The sequence below is a fragment of the Eubalaena glacialis genome, chromosome 9 (assembly GCF_028564815.1).
Source record: "Eubalaena glacialis isolate mEubGla1 chromosome 9, mEubGla1.1.hap2.+ XY, whole genome shotgun sequence".
In the NCBI taxonomy this organism is placed as follows: Eukaryota; Metazoa; Chordata; class Mammalia; order Artiodactyla; family Balaenidae; genus Eubalaena; species Eubalaena glacialis.
In genome coordinates this window covers 67,655,552-67,671,482 of record NC_083724.1, presented here as the reverse complement: position 1 = coordinate 67,671,482, position 15,931 = coordinate 67,655,552, and the positions used below count along the sequence as shown (strand labels likewise).

At 38.0% G+C, this 15,931-nt stretch overlaps 1 protein-coding gene across 1 annotated transcript in view; it reads right to left on the bottom strand.

The window, feature by feature from the left end:
• CNTLN (centlein) overlaps positions 1 to 9,772 on the bottom strand; it is a 337,062-nt gene extending 327,290 nt beyond the window's left edge. Inside the window, exons 1-2 of the mRNA XM_061199082.1 lie at positions 9,269 to 9,772; positions 173 to 261 (exon numbers count right to left, since the gene is read on the bottom strand). Coding sequence (XP_061055065.1) covers positions 173 to 261; positions 9,269 to 9,628 — 449 coding nt within the window. The 5' untranslated portion in view covers positions 9,629 to 9,772. The remainder of the gene's footprint in view (positions 1 to 172; positions 262 to 9,268) is intronic.
• Positions 9,773 to 15,931: the final 6,159 nt, after the last annotated feature.

Sequence of the window (15,931 nt, the reverse complement as noted above, 5' to 3'; positions counted from 1 at the left end):
AGCAAACTGACACACCTTGAAATAAATCCAGTAATTATAATATCATGCTCGACATTCCTTTGGAAATCAAATGAATCTCTTCAGGGGATTAACGCCAAGTGTTAATTTTAATAATGAAGAAAAACAAATTCAACAAACTAAATACTGATGAAAAAATAACTTGGTAACTCACCTTTCCACAACCAAACTGAATGCTTGTGTGAGATCTGGGTTTGTCACCTGGAGACGTTTCCACAAAGACCATACGAATTCTTTATCAGCCTTAAAGAAATAAAAGACATTTTAAATGCTTTGCTTTGTAGCTACAGCAGAGAAGGCAAGATACTGCATTAAATTAAAAAATGAAAAACATAATTACTTGATCCCTAGTTCTATAACTATAAAACAGATTCTTGAAAAGTATAACAGGAAAGCTTTATTTTAAAAAGTTCTTACACTGGTAACCCACATTTATTTTACTATTTCTACTACTCACATTTGAGGGTGCAAATGCTGAAGGGCTGAATATCAACGTAAATTTGTTCTAAAATGAGACTGTCCTCTAGCTATTGCTCCATTTTCAGCTGCCCTTTTCAGCAAAATTCCTTGAAACAGTTGCCTACAATCATTATCTCTTCTTCCTCACTCCCCATTCACTCTGTAACCTTCTCCAGTCAGATTTCCCTCCCCACCATAATGCTAAAATCATTTTTCAAGGTCCTCTATATTGTCAATTCTTAATAGGCATCTCAAATTTAATTTATCCAAAATAAAGTTTTTGACTTCCGACCCTCTCACAAACCTGCCCTCTCTGCATCTCAGAAAATGACACCCCCACCTACTTATTGTTTAAAAACTTAAGATCTAGGAGTCAATCTTGGTTGCTCTTTCTTCACATTTCATATCCAAACCATTAGTAAATCCTATTAGCCTTACCTACAAAATATATCCCAATTCTGAACACTTCTACCCAGTACAAGTGGAACAAGTACTATCCACCATCCTAGAACAAGTCAACTCTACCTCTTGCCTAGCTCTCTGCAATGGTCCCCTGGGCTCCTTACAGCTCAAAATTGTCCAGTGGATTTCCATCAGATTAGGAAAACAATCCAAACTCTACCAAGGCCACATGACCCTACACCATCTGGCCCTCCAGCCTCATCTATCACTCACCCTCTTCTTCACATGGACCTTCTGGCTCTACTTGCACCAGGTCCTTTTAAATATACAATGTACCAGATTTTCATGTACATTATTACCTCACGTCACTCAGGTCTTTGTTTAAATGTTACCTCTTCAAGAGAAGAGAAGTCTTCCCTAACTACTATATTTATAGCCACCAAAACCCACAAATCTCTGGTAACCCCTTACCCTTTTAATTTTTTTTTTCAAATCACATTTCATTTTATAATACTATATTTGTTTGGTAGTTTACTTGTCTGGTTTTACTTGTGTGGCATCATCCATTCTCCCCTTCCTCTTAGTAACAGAAACCATTTTTGATCTTTGCTGCCAACTAAAAGACTTGCCTCTCTTGCCCATGGGCCCTGTGACAGAGTTCTGCCAATTAAATATAAGAAATATCATTGGAAATCTTAAAATTGGACTTAAGTCTACCAAATGTGTTACAATTATTTTTTCCCAGTATGTTGTTGCTTATTTGACTTTATTTATGATGGAGATTTCTGGGGAAAAGGTAGTTATTATTTTTCTATATTCAAACTTATCTTTTTCATTATGGCTTATGGTTTTCTTCTACAAGTTAGAAAAAGGCCTGCTCTACTACAAGATTGGAAATATATTTACCCATACTTACTTCTTAAATTTTTATGTTTTCATTTTTTAATGCTCAAATCTTTGATTTTGTTTGACTGTTTTTTAAAGACTTTTGACAGCCTGAGTTCTGGAAAGTACTACCTTACCTAACTATTCTTATATATCATACTTTACCTTTTAGAAGCAAGAATTCCGCATTTAGGTATTAAAATGATTTCAGTTAAGGACAAGAAATGTCAATATATATAGAAATTACACGTCATAAACCTCTGGTGAAGGAAAAGTTAAACTATGTAACATTATGTGCTCTTTTTAAAAGGTATGTTGATGAAACTACAAAATCCCTGAAACCAATGTTATCTGTAAATTTATCTTATAGCTTGCTTCAAAACAAAATAGTAACAAAAAAAGAAAACTACTGACCAATATCACTGATGAACAGGGATGCAAAAATCCTCAACAAAATACTAGCAAACAGAATCCAACAGCACATTAAAAGGATCATACACCATGATCAAGTGGGGTTTATCCCAGGAATGCAATGATTCTTTAACATATGCAAATCAATCAATGTGATAAACCATATTAACAGATTGAAGGAAAAAAACCATATGATCATCTCAATAGATGCAGAAAAAGCTTTCAACAAAATTCAACACCCATTTATGATAAAAACCCTCCAGAAAGTAGGCATAGAGGGAACTTACCTCAATATAATAAAGGCCATATTTGACAAACCCACAGCCAACATTGTTCTCAATAGTGAAAAACTGAAATCATTGCCACTAAGATCAGGAACAAGACAAGGTTGCCCACTCTCATCACTATTATTCAACATAGTTTTGGAAGTTTTAGCCCCAGCAATCACAGGAGAAAAAGAAATAAAAGGAATACAAATAGGAAAAGAAGTAAAACTGTCACTGTTTGCAGAGGACATGATACTATACATAGAGAATCCTAAAGATGCTACCAGAAAACTACTAGAGCTAATCAGTGAATTTGGTAAAGTAGTAGGATACAAAAATAATGCACAGAAATCTCTTGTATTCCTATACACTAATGATGAAAAATCTGAAAGAGAAATTAAGGAAACACTCCCACTTACCAATGCAACAAAAAGAATAAAATACCTAGGAATAAACCTACCTAAGGAGACAAAAGACCTGTATGCAGAAAACTATAAGACACTGATGAAAGAAATTAAAGATGATACCAACAGATGGAGAGATATACCATGTTCTTGGATTGGAAGAATCAACATTGTGAAAATGACTATACTACCCAAAGCAATCTACAGATTCAATGCAATCTCTATCAAACTACCAATGGCATTTTTCACAGAACTAGAACAAAAAATTTCACAATTTGTATGGAAACACAAAAGACCCCAAATAGCCAAAGCAATCTTGAGAACGAAAAATGGAGCTGGAGGAATCAGGCTCCCTGACTTCAGACTATACTACAAATCTTCAGTAATCAAGACAGTATGGTACCAGCACAAAAACAGAAATATAGATCAATGGAACAGGATAGAAAGCCCAGAGATAAACCCACGCACATATGATCACCTTATTTTTGATAAAGGAGGCAAGAATATACAATGGAGAATAGACAGCCTCTTTAATAAGTGGTGCTGGGAAAAATGGATAGATACATGCAAAAGAATGAAATTAGAATACTTCCTAACACCATACACAAAAATAAACTCAAAATGGATTAAAGACCTAAATGTAAGGTCAGACACTACAAAACTCTTAGAGAAAAACATAGGCAGAACACTCTATGACATAAATCACAGCAAGATCCTTTTTGACCCACCTCCTAGAGAAAAAATAAACAAATGGGACCAATGAAACTTAAAAGCTTTTGCACAGCAAAGGAAACCATAAACAAGACGAAAAGACAACCCTCAGAATGGGAGAAAATATTTGCAAATGAAGCAACTGACAAAAGGATTAATCTCCAAGATATACAGGGAGGTCATGCAGCTCAATATCAAAAAAACAAACAACCCAATCCAAAAATGGGCAGAAGACCTAAATAGACATTTCTCCAAAGAAGATAAACAGATTGCCAACAAACACATGAAAGGATGCTGAACATCACTAATCATTAGAGGAATGCAAATTAAAACTACAATGAGGTATCACCTCACACCGGTCAGAATGGCCATCATCAAAAAATCTACAAACAATAAATGTTGGAGAGGGTGTGGAGAAAAGGGAACCCTCTTGCACTGTTGGTGGGAATGTAAACTGATACAGCCACTATGGAGAACAGTATGGAGGTTCCTTAAAAAACTAAAAATAGAACTACCATATGACCCAGCAATCCCACTACTGGGCATATACCCTGAGAAAACCGTAATTCAAAAAGAGTCATGTACCACAATGTTCACTGCAGCACTATTTACAACAGCCAGGACATGGAAGCAACCTAAGTGTCCATCGACAGATGAATGGATAAAGAAGATGTGGCACATATACACAATGGAATATTAGCCATAAAAAGAAACAAAATTGAGTTATTTGTACTGAGGTGGATGGACCTAGAGACTGCCATACAGAGTGAAGTAAGTCAGAAAGAGAAAAACAAATACCATATGCTAACACATATATAAGGAATCTGAAAAAAAAAAAAAAAGGTTCTGAAGAACCTAGGGGCAGGACAGGAATAAAGATGCAGACATAGAGAATGGACTTGAGGACACGGGGAGGGGGAAGGGTAAGCTGGGACGAAGTGAGACAGTGGCATGGACATATATACACTACCAAATGTAAAATATATAGCTAGTGAGAAGGAGCCACATAGCACAGCGAGGTCAGCTCGGTGCTTTGTGTCCACCTAGAAGGGTAGGATAGGGAGGGTGGGAGGGAGACGCAAGAGGGAGGAGATATGGGGATATATGTATATGTATAGCTGATTCACTTTGTTATACAGCAGAAACTAACACACCATTGTAAAGCAATTATACTCCAATAAAGATGTTAAAAAAAAAAATAGTGAAGAGTCGCACGTATTTTTCACCTCAACTCCTCTACCTAAAATACTAAGCAAGAAAGGTTAACAAAAGTAAAAACTTAAAAAGGAGTAGGTTTTCAACATTTAAAAATAACTGAGTTACTCCAGCTTAAGTAAGTATGACTTACTAATAAAGGACTTAGCTCTAATACAGTTAGAGGGACAAAGTAAGAAATCAATAAATATCTGATGAAAAAAATCTTTACATATTAATTTATACATTTTTTTCTTTTCTTTCTTTTTGCTACTGTTATGGTTAATGGTTATTTCACATCTCCTCTTTAATCCCCACCAAAGAGAAAGTAACAACAAACTCTCCTTAAATTGTTTTTATCATAGAGGCCAGAAAAAAAAGCAACCAGAAGAAAAGACTCCTCCAGAAACAGTCTATTGTTAATTTATAACTACAATTTATACCCAGAAGTCATTAGGGGGAGAACTTTCTAATTTCCAAATTTCTCTATTAAACTTCAGTTATTAATTTCTTTTGTTATTAATTTATGATCAGCAATGGTATTCAGATTTTGTCACCTAAAAATACTCAAATGTATAAGTGATACTTGAGAAAAAGAAGTAAGTTCTTTTGTGAGCAATAAAATGCTACAAATGGATTGTGAGACTATTGTACAATATGTATTAGTTTTTGTAAGTTTTTTAGTTATTTAAATGCTATATTATCTTCAATGTGGATTATACCTCTAATTATTAAAGAGGCGCTCCTTCATATACAGAAAGAAACAAAGCCCCCCAAAAACACAAAACTTGTTTCCAAACTATTCCACACATTATTAAAACAAGGAAACTAACTACTACCAACCATATTATCTTTATATTTTCCTTTCCTTTGGGCACTTAAAATGTTCTTTCCAAAAATTTAAAAGTAAAAATCCTTAAATATTACTCATTATAAAATAATTTATTCTTACTACAGAACTTCCACACAGAATCAAATAATTTAAAATATAAATTAAAAAATCCTACTCCTTCTCACAAAGTTTATTAAACTCAGCCAATGAGAGTTGACTAAATGCACGAAGATTTGGGTCTGAGTTATCTTGGCGGTGGATTGGCTTTGACTTTCACTTATCAACATGGAAATAAATGTCAACTTTACAGACATAGACACTCAAAATTGTCTTTTTCACTGGGTACCCACTCTCCCACCACCTAGTTTAGTATCTGCCAACATAATAGGCCCTCAATTGACCTCTACTGCAGGAATGAATTCAACAAACATATGAAAACTATTTTCTATATTTAAACAAATAATTTCCTACCAGAACTCAAAGAAAACAATGGAAAGAGTTTAATTACAAAGTATGGCACAAACTAGCCACTCACTAAATTATCATTATGAAAAATAACTGTACAAAAAGATTCATCTATTAGAATACAGCTCCTAACAACAGTGAGAATTCTAATTATACAACATGTTCTCAATTTTTTTTTCTTTTTTTGACCGTGCTGCACCGCATGCAGGATCTTAGTTCTCCCACCAGGGATCAAACCTGCGCCCCCTGCAGTGGAAGCGCGGAGTCTTAACCACTGGACCGCCAGGGAAGTCCCTCAATTTTTTTTTTCTTTGTGAATTACTGGACAAGGTTTCAACACACCTAAATGTCCACTAAAAAATGTAACTGGTTGATTTCTCTAGTCATATACTCTTAATTCCAACATCACATGCATCATGAAAGTTAATTTCATCATGAAAGTTGGAGTAATGCACATATATTTCATTTAAATGCCATAATATATCTTTACCTGAAATTGGTATATAGGTTTAGTAAATATTTTTGGCTGTGACTAAAAAGAGAAATATGGTTTGAGATATACATAAATTTGTGTGTGCATGTACACCTGTGTGTGTGTCTATACATATATACATTACACATACATAACTTTTTCTCATCTGATATTCTACAAGGGGTGAAAAAGGTGCACATACACATACCCACAACCCCATTCTTGGTCACAAATAGACCACAATCTTGAAATACAAAATCAAAATTAAGAGTATGGTGAAGTTAGGTTCTAAATCAGTGAATAAAGCATGACTGCCATGAACTTAAAATTGATCTTTGGAGTACCTTTGAAAGTTCCTTAGAAAAAGCTAGATTTGGAAGCTAACCTATCCTCAGTAAGTCCAATACAGACAACTTTTCTTCCCACATTGAAATCAACCACTTTTTCTTCATCTAAGCATGTGTATGCTGCTTGCTAATCTGGGGCCATACGAAAAAAAGTTTAAATATCACAATCACATAGAGTAGGATGAGATACTCATATTAAGAGAAACAGTTGGAACAGAGATTGTTTTCTATTACATGCTTATTCTGAGTCATTCCAATGGACTGGAATGGCACATGGAATCACTTTCTTTTTCTTCACCAAGCACATATAATTGAATTCCTGTAAGTTAAACGTGGGAAAAAACCAACTAACTTAAATAAAGCTGCAACTTATGACCAGAGACTAATTAATTAGTGGGGTTCTTTTTCCCAAACTGTACATTTGACCCATTACTGGGCTGTGAAATTAATTTAGTAGATATTAGCAGCACTTTCTTAAATAATAGATTTTAAAAGAAAACATCAGAGTTCAGGACACACAGGGTAAATATTCTTTCTGAAATTATAGGCATGTGTATGTGTGTCTACTTACTAGGTTGACATGTGAAATGAATTTCTTATCTTGGGTACAATTTTTGAGAGCTGTGGAAAACATAGGGGTTAATACTATGTATTCTTGGGTACTGTGATTTCTAGCTTAATAAATAAGTGGAAGAACTAATTTTAAAAATGTAAAAGTGAATGTTTAATTACTTAAATGCTTTTTATAAAACAATTCAATTATTATGTCTCCCAAATTTCCCCAACAGCAGGACTATGATTTGACTGAAGTTTTATGGTATGGGATAGTGCCAACCTCATCTCACATTACTGGAATGCCTATGACCATCTAACAGTGTCAGTACTATAAAATCTCAAGAACTATTGTTCTAGGCTACCTATGACCATCTCAATTCTTACATCTTCCATAGTCACATTTTGAAAGAATATAATAGTTAATGGATTGGGGGAAGAGGGTCATTGGGCTGTTTCCAACAGACTGATTTCTTAATCAAGTCAGTCACAAAAGTAAACATCTTAGTTCCTTATCCAGCTCAGGGCATAACTATGGTAAATACAGAGTAAGGGGTAGGGGAGAAAGGGTGTAGAAGATATGGGCAAATAGCATCTTAGATTAGGACTTGCCAAAGTAACAAAGCCCTTTATCATGGATTCACATCTTTAAACTACCCAAAGGTGAAGAGTGAGATGACAAAACGCTTTAATTCCTTGGTGTCTTTTATTTATCCCTTTGCTCCTTAACCAGTGAAGAACAGAGAATGGAAAGTCAAAAGGAGGCAGTCACATAATACCTCCCCAACTTGTTTAAGCAAAGACATATTCAATTTGAACAAGACTGCTGTGTTTTCACATCCTTGACTCAATCAGTAAAATCCTGCAAAAGAATCCAATAGAACTATGAGAATGAAATTCATGAATTTTTATTAATCTAAACTTATGATATTGTTTATAAAGTTACCTTGTTGTTTAGCAGTTCTTAATTGGTTCTGTCTTGAAGACAGAGTGACTCAAAGATCTACTGTTGAGTGAATTCCCAACATTTAGTCACCCAACCCTGTCAAAGGTTCTGGTAAAATCAGAGAAGAGATGGTGGTAAGGATGCAAAACTATAAAGGAAAATCAAATCTTTCTGAACATGAGTAGTCAAGCCATCTTTGGTATATACAAATTCTACAAATAACAGGAAAGTAATGTTAAGGCAATTGATTTAGTAAATGCTTTTCACAGGCAAGATGAAAATGAGATTTCTCACTCCAGAAGTATGGAATTAACATAGTTGGTTAATAAATATTAAGCATCATCTACTGTGAATGAAAATTCCCAGCCTGAGACTCCGTAAAAATTATTGGTCGGTTTTAACAACTTAAGTTTTACTTAAGAACAAGGGCAAGTGTGGGTTTGACAATTAAAAACAGGCTCCTTCATCCATGGGTTTTATTTCAATAAAAGTGTTTCCACTTTCCTGTTCCACATTTCAACTCAGGGATTGCACTCCTGCTGCACCAAGTACCACTACAGTCACGACACAGACCTTGGGCTTGGGTGCGGTGGGGGTGCGGCTGCGCGTTCTGGTGGGATCCAAGTGAGGTCAACCAAACCCAGGGCGCCGAGGCCGACCCTGCCCGGCCACTGTCCGGAGAAAGGCGGGAGCCCGAGGTCGGCGAGCCGGGCGAGGCCGCCACCCTCAGCCCCGAGCTGCGGGCCAGGCTGGGTGTGGGAGCCGGCACCGGGCGCCGCCGGGCGGAGGTGGGTGGGTCCCAAACCCGCGCAGCTACGCAGCCGAAGGCAGAAGGAGACGGGCGCACTTCCCCACCGGCCCCGGCCCGGCTGTGGAGGGGAAAGGCCGGCGGCCACCTCGATACCTGACACAGGGCCAGCTCCTCCTTTACGCTGCTCAGCTCTTCCTCCAGCAGCTGCGTCCGGGTCACCATCGCCTCCTCTACCGAAATGCCCTCTAGTCGCATGGACCCCATGGGCGCGCTGAGGAGGGGAGCCTGAGCCGCAGCTGTCCCCCCTGGCCCTCGCTGGCCCTCTGACTCTTCTTCGCCCCGCCGGGGTAAATCGCTTTTGTCCACGACGCCCTCCCGCGCTGCGCCCGCAAGACCCGAGGTCTCGCTTAGCACTTCGTGTGCCCCAGCTCCCAGCCCAACACGTGGGGACCAGGGCCCCAACTGTCGCGCGAGGGGCGGAGGGAGCTGTGAGGGCGGCAAGCGCGCCGCCATGGCCGCGGCTGCTAACAGGTCAAGTTCCCTCTAGGAAACTCCTCCTCCCCTTCCCCATCCTAGCGAGCCCGAAGCTCCGAGCTGCGCATGCGTCCGACTTTTCCCGCCTTGGAGCGCGGGGTCTCGCGCTCGCGGGTCCTGGCGGGCTTCCCACGGGCCGCGCGCCCGGCGCGAGCGTTAGCGGCGCACGCGCCGTGGCCCGAGGAGTCAAGCGGCTCCGCCCCGCGCACCACCCCCGCGTGCCCTGGTCAGTCTTTAACCTGCAACGTCACGGCTTCCCGCACGCCTAAAACCCTACCCGCCGCTTTGCCCCTAGCTTACATCCCACTTCTTAAAGCCTTCCTTGACAAGCCCCTACCCCCAAATGATCCCTAACTGTGAATTCCTCTGCCTTCAAGGCCCCTGCCAACTAGTTTGTCACGTTTCATTGACCGCCCTGTAGTGTTAGTTACAGGGCTAATCCCTCCAGCGCTGTTGTAAACTCCTTGAGGATCAGGGAGTAAGTTTTACACTTAAGTGTTTTCTTCAAACCCTTTAGCAAAACTGCTTGACGTACAGCTGACAACCAGCTGACTGATGTCGAGGAGCTGTGGAAAGCCTTGGGCTGAGCTGGGACTAATGGGCAGGTTTCCCATTTGAATTATGCTCTTTTGTGCACCCTTTGTCTTTTGCAAGAGTCATGACTTCCTTTGAGTTTTATGTCAGCTTCTTTACGCAGTTGGCTGCGTATCAGAGTGAGTGTGACCCGCATTCCCAAAGTTTGGATCCTTGGACTAATCTGAAGCCAGTAATTTGGAGCGTGGTTAAAGAAACAAGACCAACTCCATTGTTCATCCTCTTTTTTTCTTCTTTTTTCCTTCCTTCCTTCCTGCTTTCTTTCTTTATAAACTTTGAATAACCTCTTTTTCTGTCATTAAAACACGTCCTACTCGTGATGAGTTTAGTAAGGAGATGCGCATTGAGCTAGCACTCGAGTTCTACCGAAAGCTAGATCGCTGTCCTCTGCGGAAAAGGTTCCAGAGTACTTGGAGAGCTGAGGTGGGGTAAGGAGGACTGTGGAAATAGGGATGTGACCACTTTAACTGATGACCTCTTCATTTAAATCAAAATTACCGCTTTGTGCCAGAATCTAGTCAGCACATCAAAAGACACCCTCCCTAGGGGATATGGGGATATAGGTATACATATAGATGATTCACTTTGTTATACAGCAGAAACTAACACAACATTGTAAAGCAGTTATACTCCAATAAAGATGTTTAAAAAAAAAAAAAGACATTCTCCCAGTCAGAATTCTGCTGAGGCAGGATGATTGCGCTTTCTTCCCACTGAAGGTGAATATTTAACAAAATTTATAAAAGGATTACACTAGAAAAAGTACATATAAGCCTGTCTTAAAAGTAGCTACCATATTGAACATTTACTATATGCTGAGCCCAGTGATAACTACTTTTTTTTTTGATTTTTCTTTTTTTTTAATTCAAACAGAAAGTCACAAAAATTATAATCATCCTCATCAGTTCACTCAGTCCCATGTAATTAATTTTTTTTTCATCTTGATCTTTTGTTAGCAGTTTTATGAGTTCATCAGTTTTTCATTAGAGTTCTGAAAATGCTTATTCATTCAGTTCAGCAGTACAGTCAGTTACCACAAACCTGAACTTGTCAGAGTCTTTTCCATGAATTCCTTGAACATGAAACCCTTTTATAGGAACATATTTGCAAAAGCATCAGAGTACACCCAGAACTGTCTGTACATGACAAAAGACTTAAAAATGACCACGGTTAAAGATTTGATGAAAGTTCATAATAATGCAATTGACAAGGAAATTTAGTTATTTCTGAGATATACATTTTAAAGTAATAACTAGAATTATGACTTATAACATTATACCAGAACATATAAGATTTTTAGAAATTTCATGTAATGTCTGAAACATTTATATTAACATATTTCCATACAAATAACCCAATGAAAGTTTAGTATTAGTTGTTTTGTTTGTTTGTTTATACTGCAGGTTCTTATTAGTCATCAATTTTATACACATCAGTGTATACATGTCAATCCCAATCGCCCAATTCAGCACAACACCATCCCCACCCCACCGCAGTTTTCCCCCCTTGGTGTCCATATGTCTGTTCTCTACATCTGTGTCTCAACTTCTGCCCTGCAAACCGGATCATCTGTACCATTTCATATATGTACTCATTCAATTCTCACAACATGAGGGTAAAATAGTTGTTATTATCCCCATTTTACTAGTGAGAAAACTGAGATTTGAGAAATTACTCTACCTTGTCTGAAGTCCCACATCTGGTATTAGAAAAGCTAGAATACGGATCCACTTAACTCTAAAACCTGTGCCTTTGATCCCTACCCTTACTCCATACCTGTCACTTGAAATACAGTATTAGGTCTGATAGCACATGAGACTTTGTTGCCATGTTTGGCATGAAATCAATGCGAATGTACGTTTTCAATGGCTATTTGGTACTCACTCAGAAGGGCATCATTTCATCTAAAATGAAAAATAAATAGAAAAATTTTTTTGAAAAGTAGTGGAGTCTCTTCTATTATGTACAATGGATAAATATACATATTTGATTGAAAAGAAGGATAATATCTGAATCTATGACTAGGTAGACAATTTAAAAAAAATTTTTTTGGGCGCTAAAATACACATAACACAAAATTTACCATTATAGCCACCTAAGTGGCTGCAAATAAAGAACAATCCAGAGTTGTTAAGGACATTCAAAATGTTAGGCAACAATCACCACTATCTAGTTCCAGAACATTTTCAGCACCCCAAACCAAAAACCCTTACTCATTGAACAGTTACTTTCCATTTCTGCTATCTCCCAAGCCTGCCCCAGGTAACTACCAATCTGCTTTGTTTCTATAGTTTTGCCCATTCTGCATATTTCATCTAAATGAAGCCATTCAGCATGTGGCCTTTTATGTCTGGCTCCTTTCACTTAGCATGTTTTCAAACTTCATTCAATTTTTAGCATGTATCAGTACTTCATTCTTTCTCATAGCTGAATAATATTCCATTTTATGGATATACCACAATTTGTTTATCCATTCATCCATTCATGGCATTTCAGTTGTTTCCACATCTTGCCTATTGTGAATAGAGCTACTATGAACATTCGCATACAGGTTATTATTTGAACACCTATTTTCAAATATTTTGTGTATATACCTAGGAGTGAAATTGTTGGGTCATTTGGTAATTCTATGTTTAACTTACTGAAGAACCACCTGTTTTCCACAGTGGCTGCCCCATTTACATTCTCACCAGCAATGTATGAGAATTTCAATTTCTCTGCATCCTCACAAACACTTGTCATTTTCCTTTTTTATATTGGTTATACTAGTGAGTGGGAAATAGTGTCTCATTGTGGTTTTGATTTGCATTTCCTAAGGACTAATGACATTGATCATCTTTTCATGTGCTTGTTAGATATTTGTTTATTTCTTTGGAGAAATGTCAATTCAAGTCCTTTGTCCACTTATTAAATGGGTTGTTTGTCTTTTTGTTATTGAGTTGTTAACAGTTCTTTACCCGCAGACAATTTTCAAGAATTGAAACTTGCACATTTTCAGAAACATACATAGGAAGTTCTTTCTTGCATTAGTTATTTGCTAAAATGACAGAAATGTGTGAAACACTGTATATTAACACTTGTAACTCAGAAAGATAAGTTAAAGATCTGAAATAATACCTGAATAAAAATGTCCAAAACAATCAAGTGTTTCTCCTGTGCAATTTTCTGTTCAAACATTTAAAAGTGATGATTTCTGTTCTTCAGAAATACATAATAAAGTCTGCTGAGGATGAAGTACATTAAACTACAGAAACACAGGATTCCATCTATATCACCATTGTATAGTTGAAATATTGGGGAAACTGAGGGAAATGTGCAAATTAATATGGCATTTAAATTGCATCTTTCACTTTAATTTTAAAAATTTAAATCTATCTTCTATTTAAAGAGAAAAATGTGTTAGCACTTTCTCAGCCTTTATGTTTCTTATTTTTCAGAAAGAATGCCAGATTTTAAGACATGTTTATTTCTCCTTTACCAATTTGGTATACCCTTTATTTGGGCAATGGATTTAATTGTTAAATCTAAAGCCACTATTAGGTATTGGTAAGACATTAAATATCATAGATTTCTTTCATATCATTTTGACATTTATCTCAATTTTAAGGTTCTTGCCATATCCTAGGGATCTAAATCAAGAATAGCCTGTTGCCACTCCTTCAACATTAAAAGATAATCCCACAAGCTAGAATGTGCCATTGTGGCACTTGAATCAGCAGTAGACAAATCATGTCAGTCTACTGTGGACAAATTGCTATCCAGGAGTTAGAGTAAAACAAGAAAATTGTTTTGTACTTGTAATTACTGTTGGCCTTTGTATCCGTGGGTTCCACACTGCAGATTCAACCAAACATGGATCAAAACTATTCAGAAAAAAAATTCGAGAAAGTTCCAAAGAGAAAAACTTGAATTTGCCACATGCCAGCAACTATTTACATAGCATCTACATTGTATTAGGCATTACAAGTAATCTAGAAATGGTTTAAAGTATACGGGAGTATGTGCATAGGTTATATGCAAGTACAACTTTATTTAATACAAAGGATTTGAGCACCAGCGGATTTTGGTATCCAGGGGGGTCCTGGAACCAATCCCTCAAGGATACTGAAGGAAGACTGTAATACAATTTTGTTTGAGAGATGCCTGGCAACTATTGATCAGTCCTGAGAGTGTTCTAGGTCAAGATCATAGGTATCTAAGGATGGCATCATCAGTTCCAGTTGTCCCATGTGATTTTCCCGCAGTTCAAAAAGGATGACCTTACAGAGCTACAACAACAGAACTTCATCTTCCATTTTCCTCTTCAATGATTACATAACAGTCCAAAACTGTTTAAATAACTGTCTTTTCTTTCCTTACTAATAGGCTTTTCTAAAATTATCTCCATTAAGTCCTAACTCTAAGTGTGGGTGTTGTTCTAGAGAAAAAAATAAGCCGTGTGCTATTGTTCTGAGTAACTGTTATCAGCTAACTTAGCTAGGTGAAGTTTGGAATACAATCCCAAATTCCCTGAGGAGTTCCACTGATTCAATACACAAGGTTTCACAGTTTAGGCTCTTTGTTTTAACACATGGCTAGAATGAGACAACACTATTTTTTTCAGCTTTCTCATCTGTATTTCAGTTTCCTCTTCCCTAAGAGAGGCGATGATAGAACCATGGTCCTTGGTATTTTATGTGGATTTTCTTTACCCTCAAGGCAATATTGCAAAAGTACTCCAACTCTTCCACCTATTTTTCTTCTCTGGCTTCACCCAAACATGAAGGCCTTCTTCTTCCATTGCCAGTGATCTGGTTTAACATCTCTGTCTTGATGATGCTTATCTATTCCCTATAACAGTGTTCATACACTATCATAGCATATAGGCATACGTGCATACACTCACACACACACAGTGGCATTTTGCCTTTTGTGATACTGTGATTTACAATAAGAAATACATATTTGGTCTTTGTCCCCATCCCCGTTTCTGGCACAGAGCACATAAAACCCTTGTAATTTCCTAAATGTGTCTTTTTATGTTAATGAGTTGACTTTTGGAAAGAACCTAAGGATGGGGGCTGGCTGCCATGGGGAGCCAACCAATCATGTGAATAGAGGGTTGGAATTTCCAGGCTCTGATTCTCTTCCTGCTGGGCAAGCTGATCAGAGTCCCAGTAGGAAGTTGATGGCAACTCACATAGAGTAATATGAGGACCAGTTAAAATACAGACTAATTACAAAGTTAAGGGTAGGATCCAGAGAAAGCACAAGAGATAGTGTAGTACCTCAATGCTAATCAAAGGGTGGGAGATTTTATCACCCTAAACTTGAAAGGGTGAAGGGAATGAGCAGCTACTGGAACAAGGAGACAGAAAGGGCTGTGTACAGAGAGCTGCCTGGTGAAAGACACAGACCCAAGAGACAAGAAGCCAGGGGAACAAATACTCAAACTTCACTCTCTTCCCTCAGGCCCATCTCCTCCGATGCTCCCCACTGGCTGAACTCCACCAGTTTTTACATGGCAGCCCACCAGGACACAGAGCAGGGTGAAAAAAACATCAAGAGACAAGGTGGAGGGCTTCCCTGGTGGCGCAGTGGTTGAGAATCTGCCTGCCAATGCAGGGGACACGGGTTCGAGCCCTGGTCTGGGAAGATCCCACATGCCGCGGAGCAACTGGGCCCATGAGCCACGGCTACTGAGCCTGC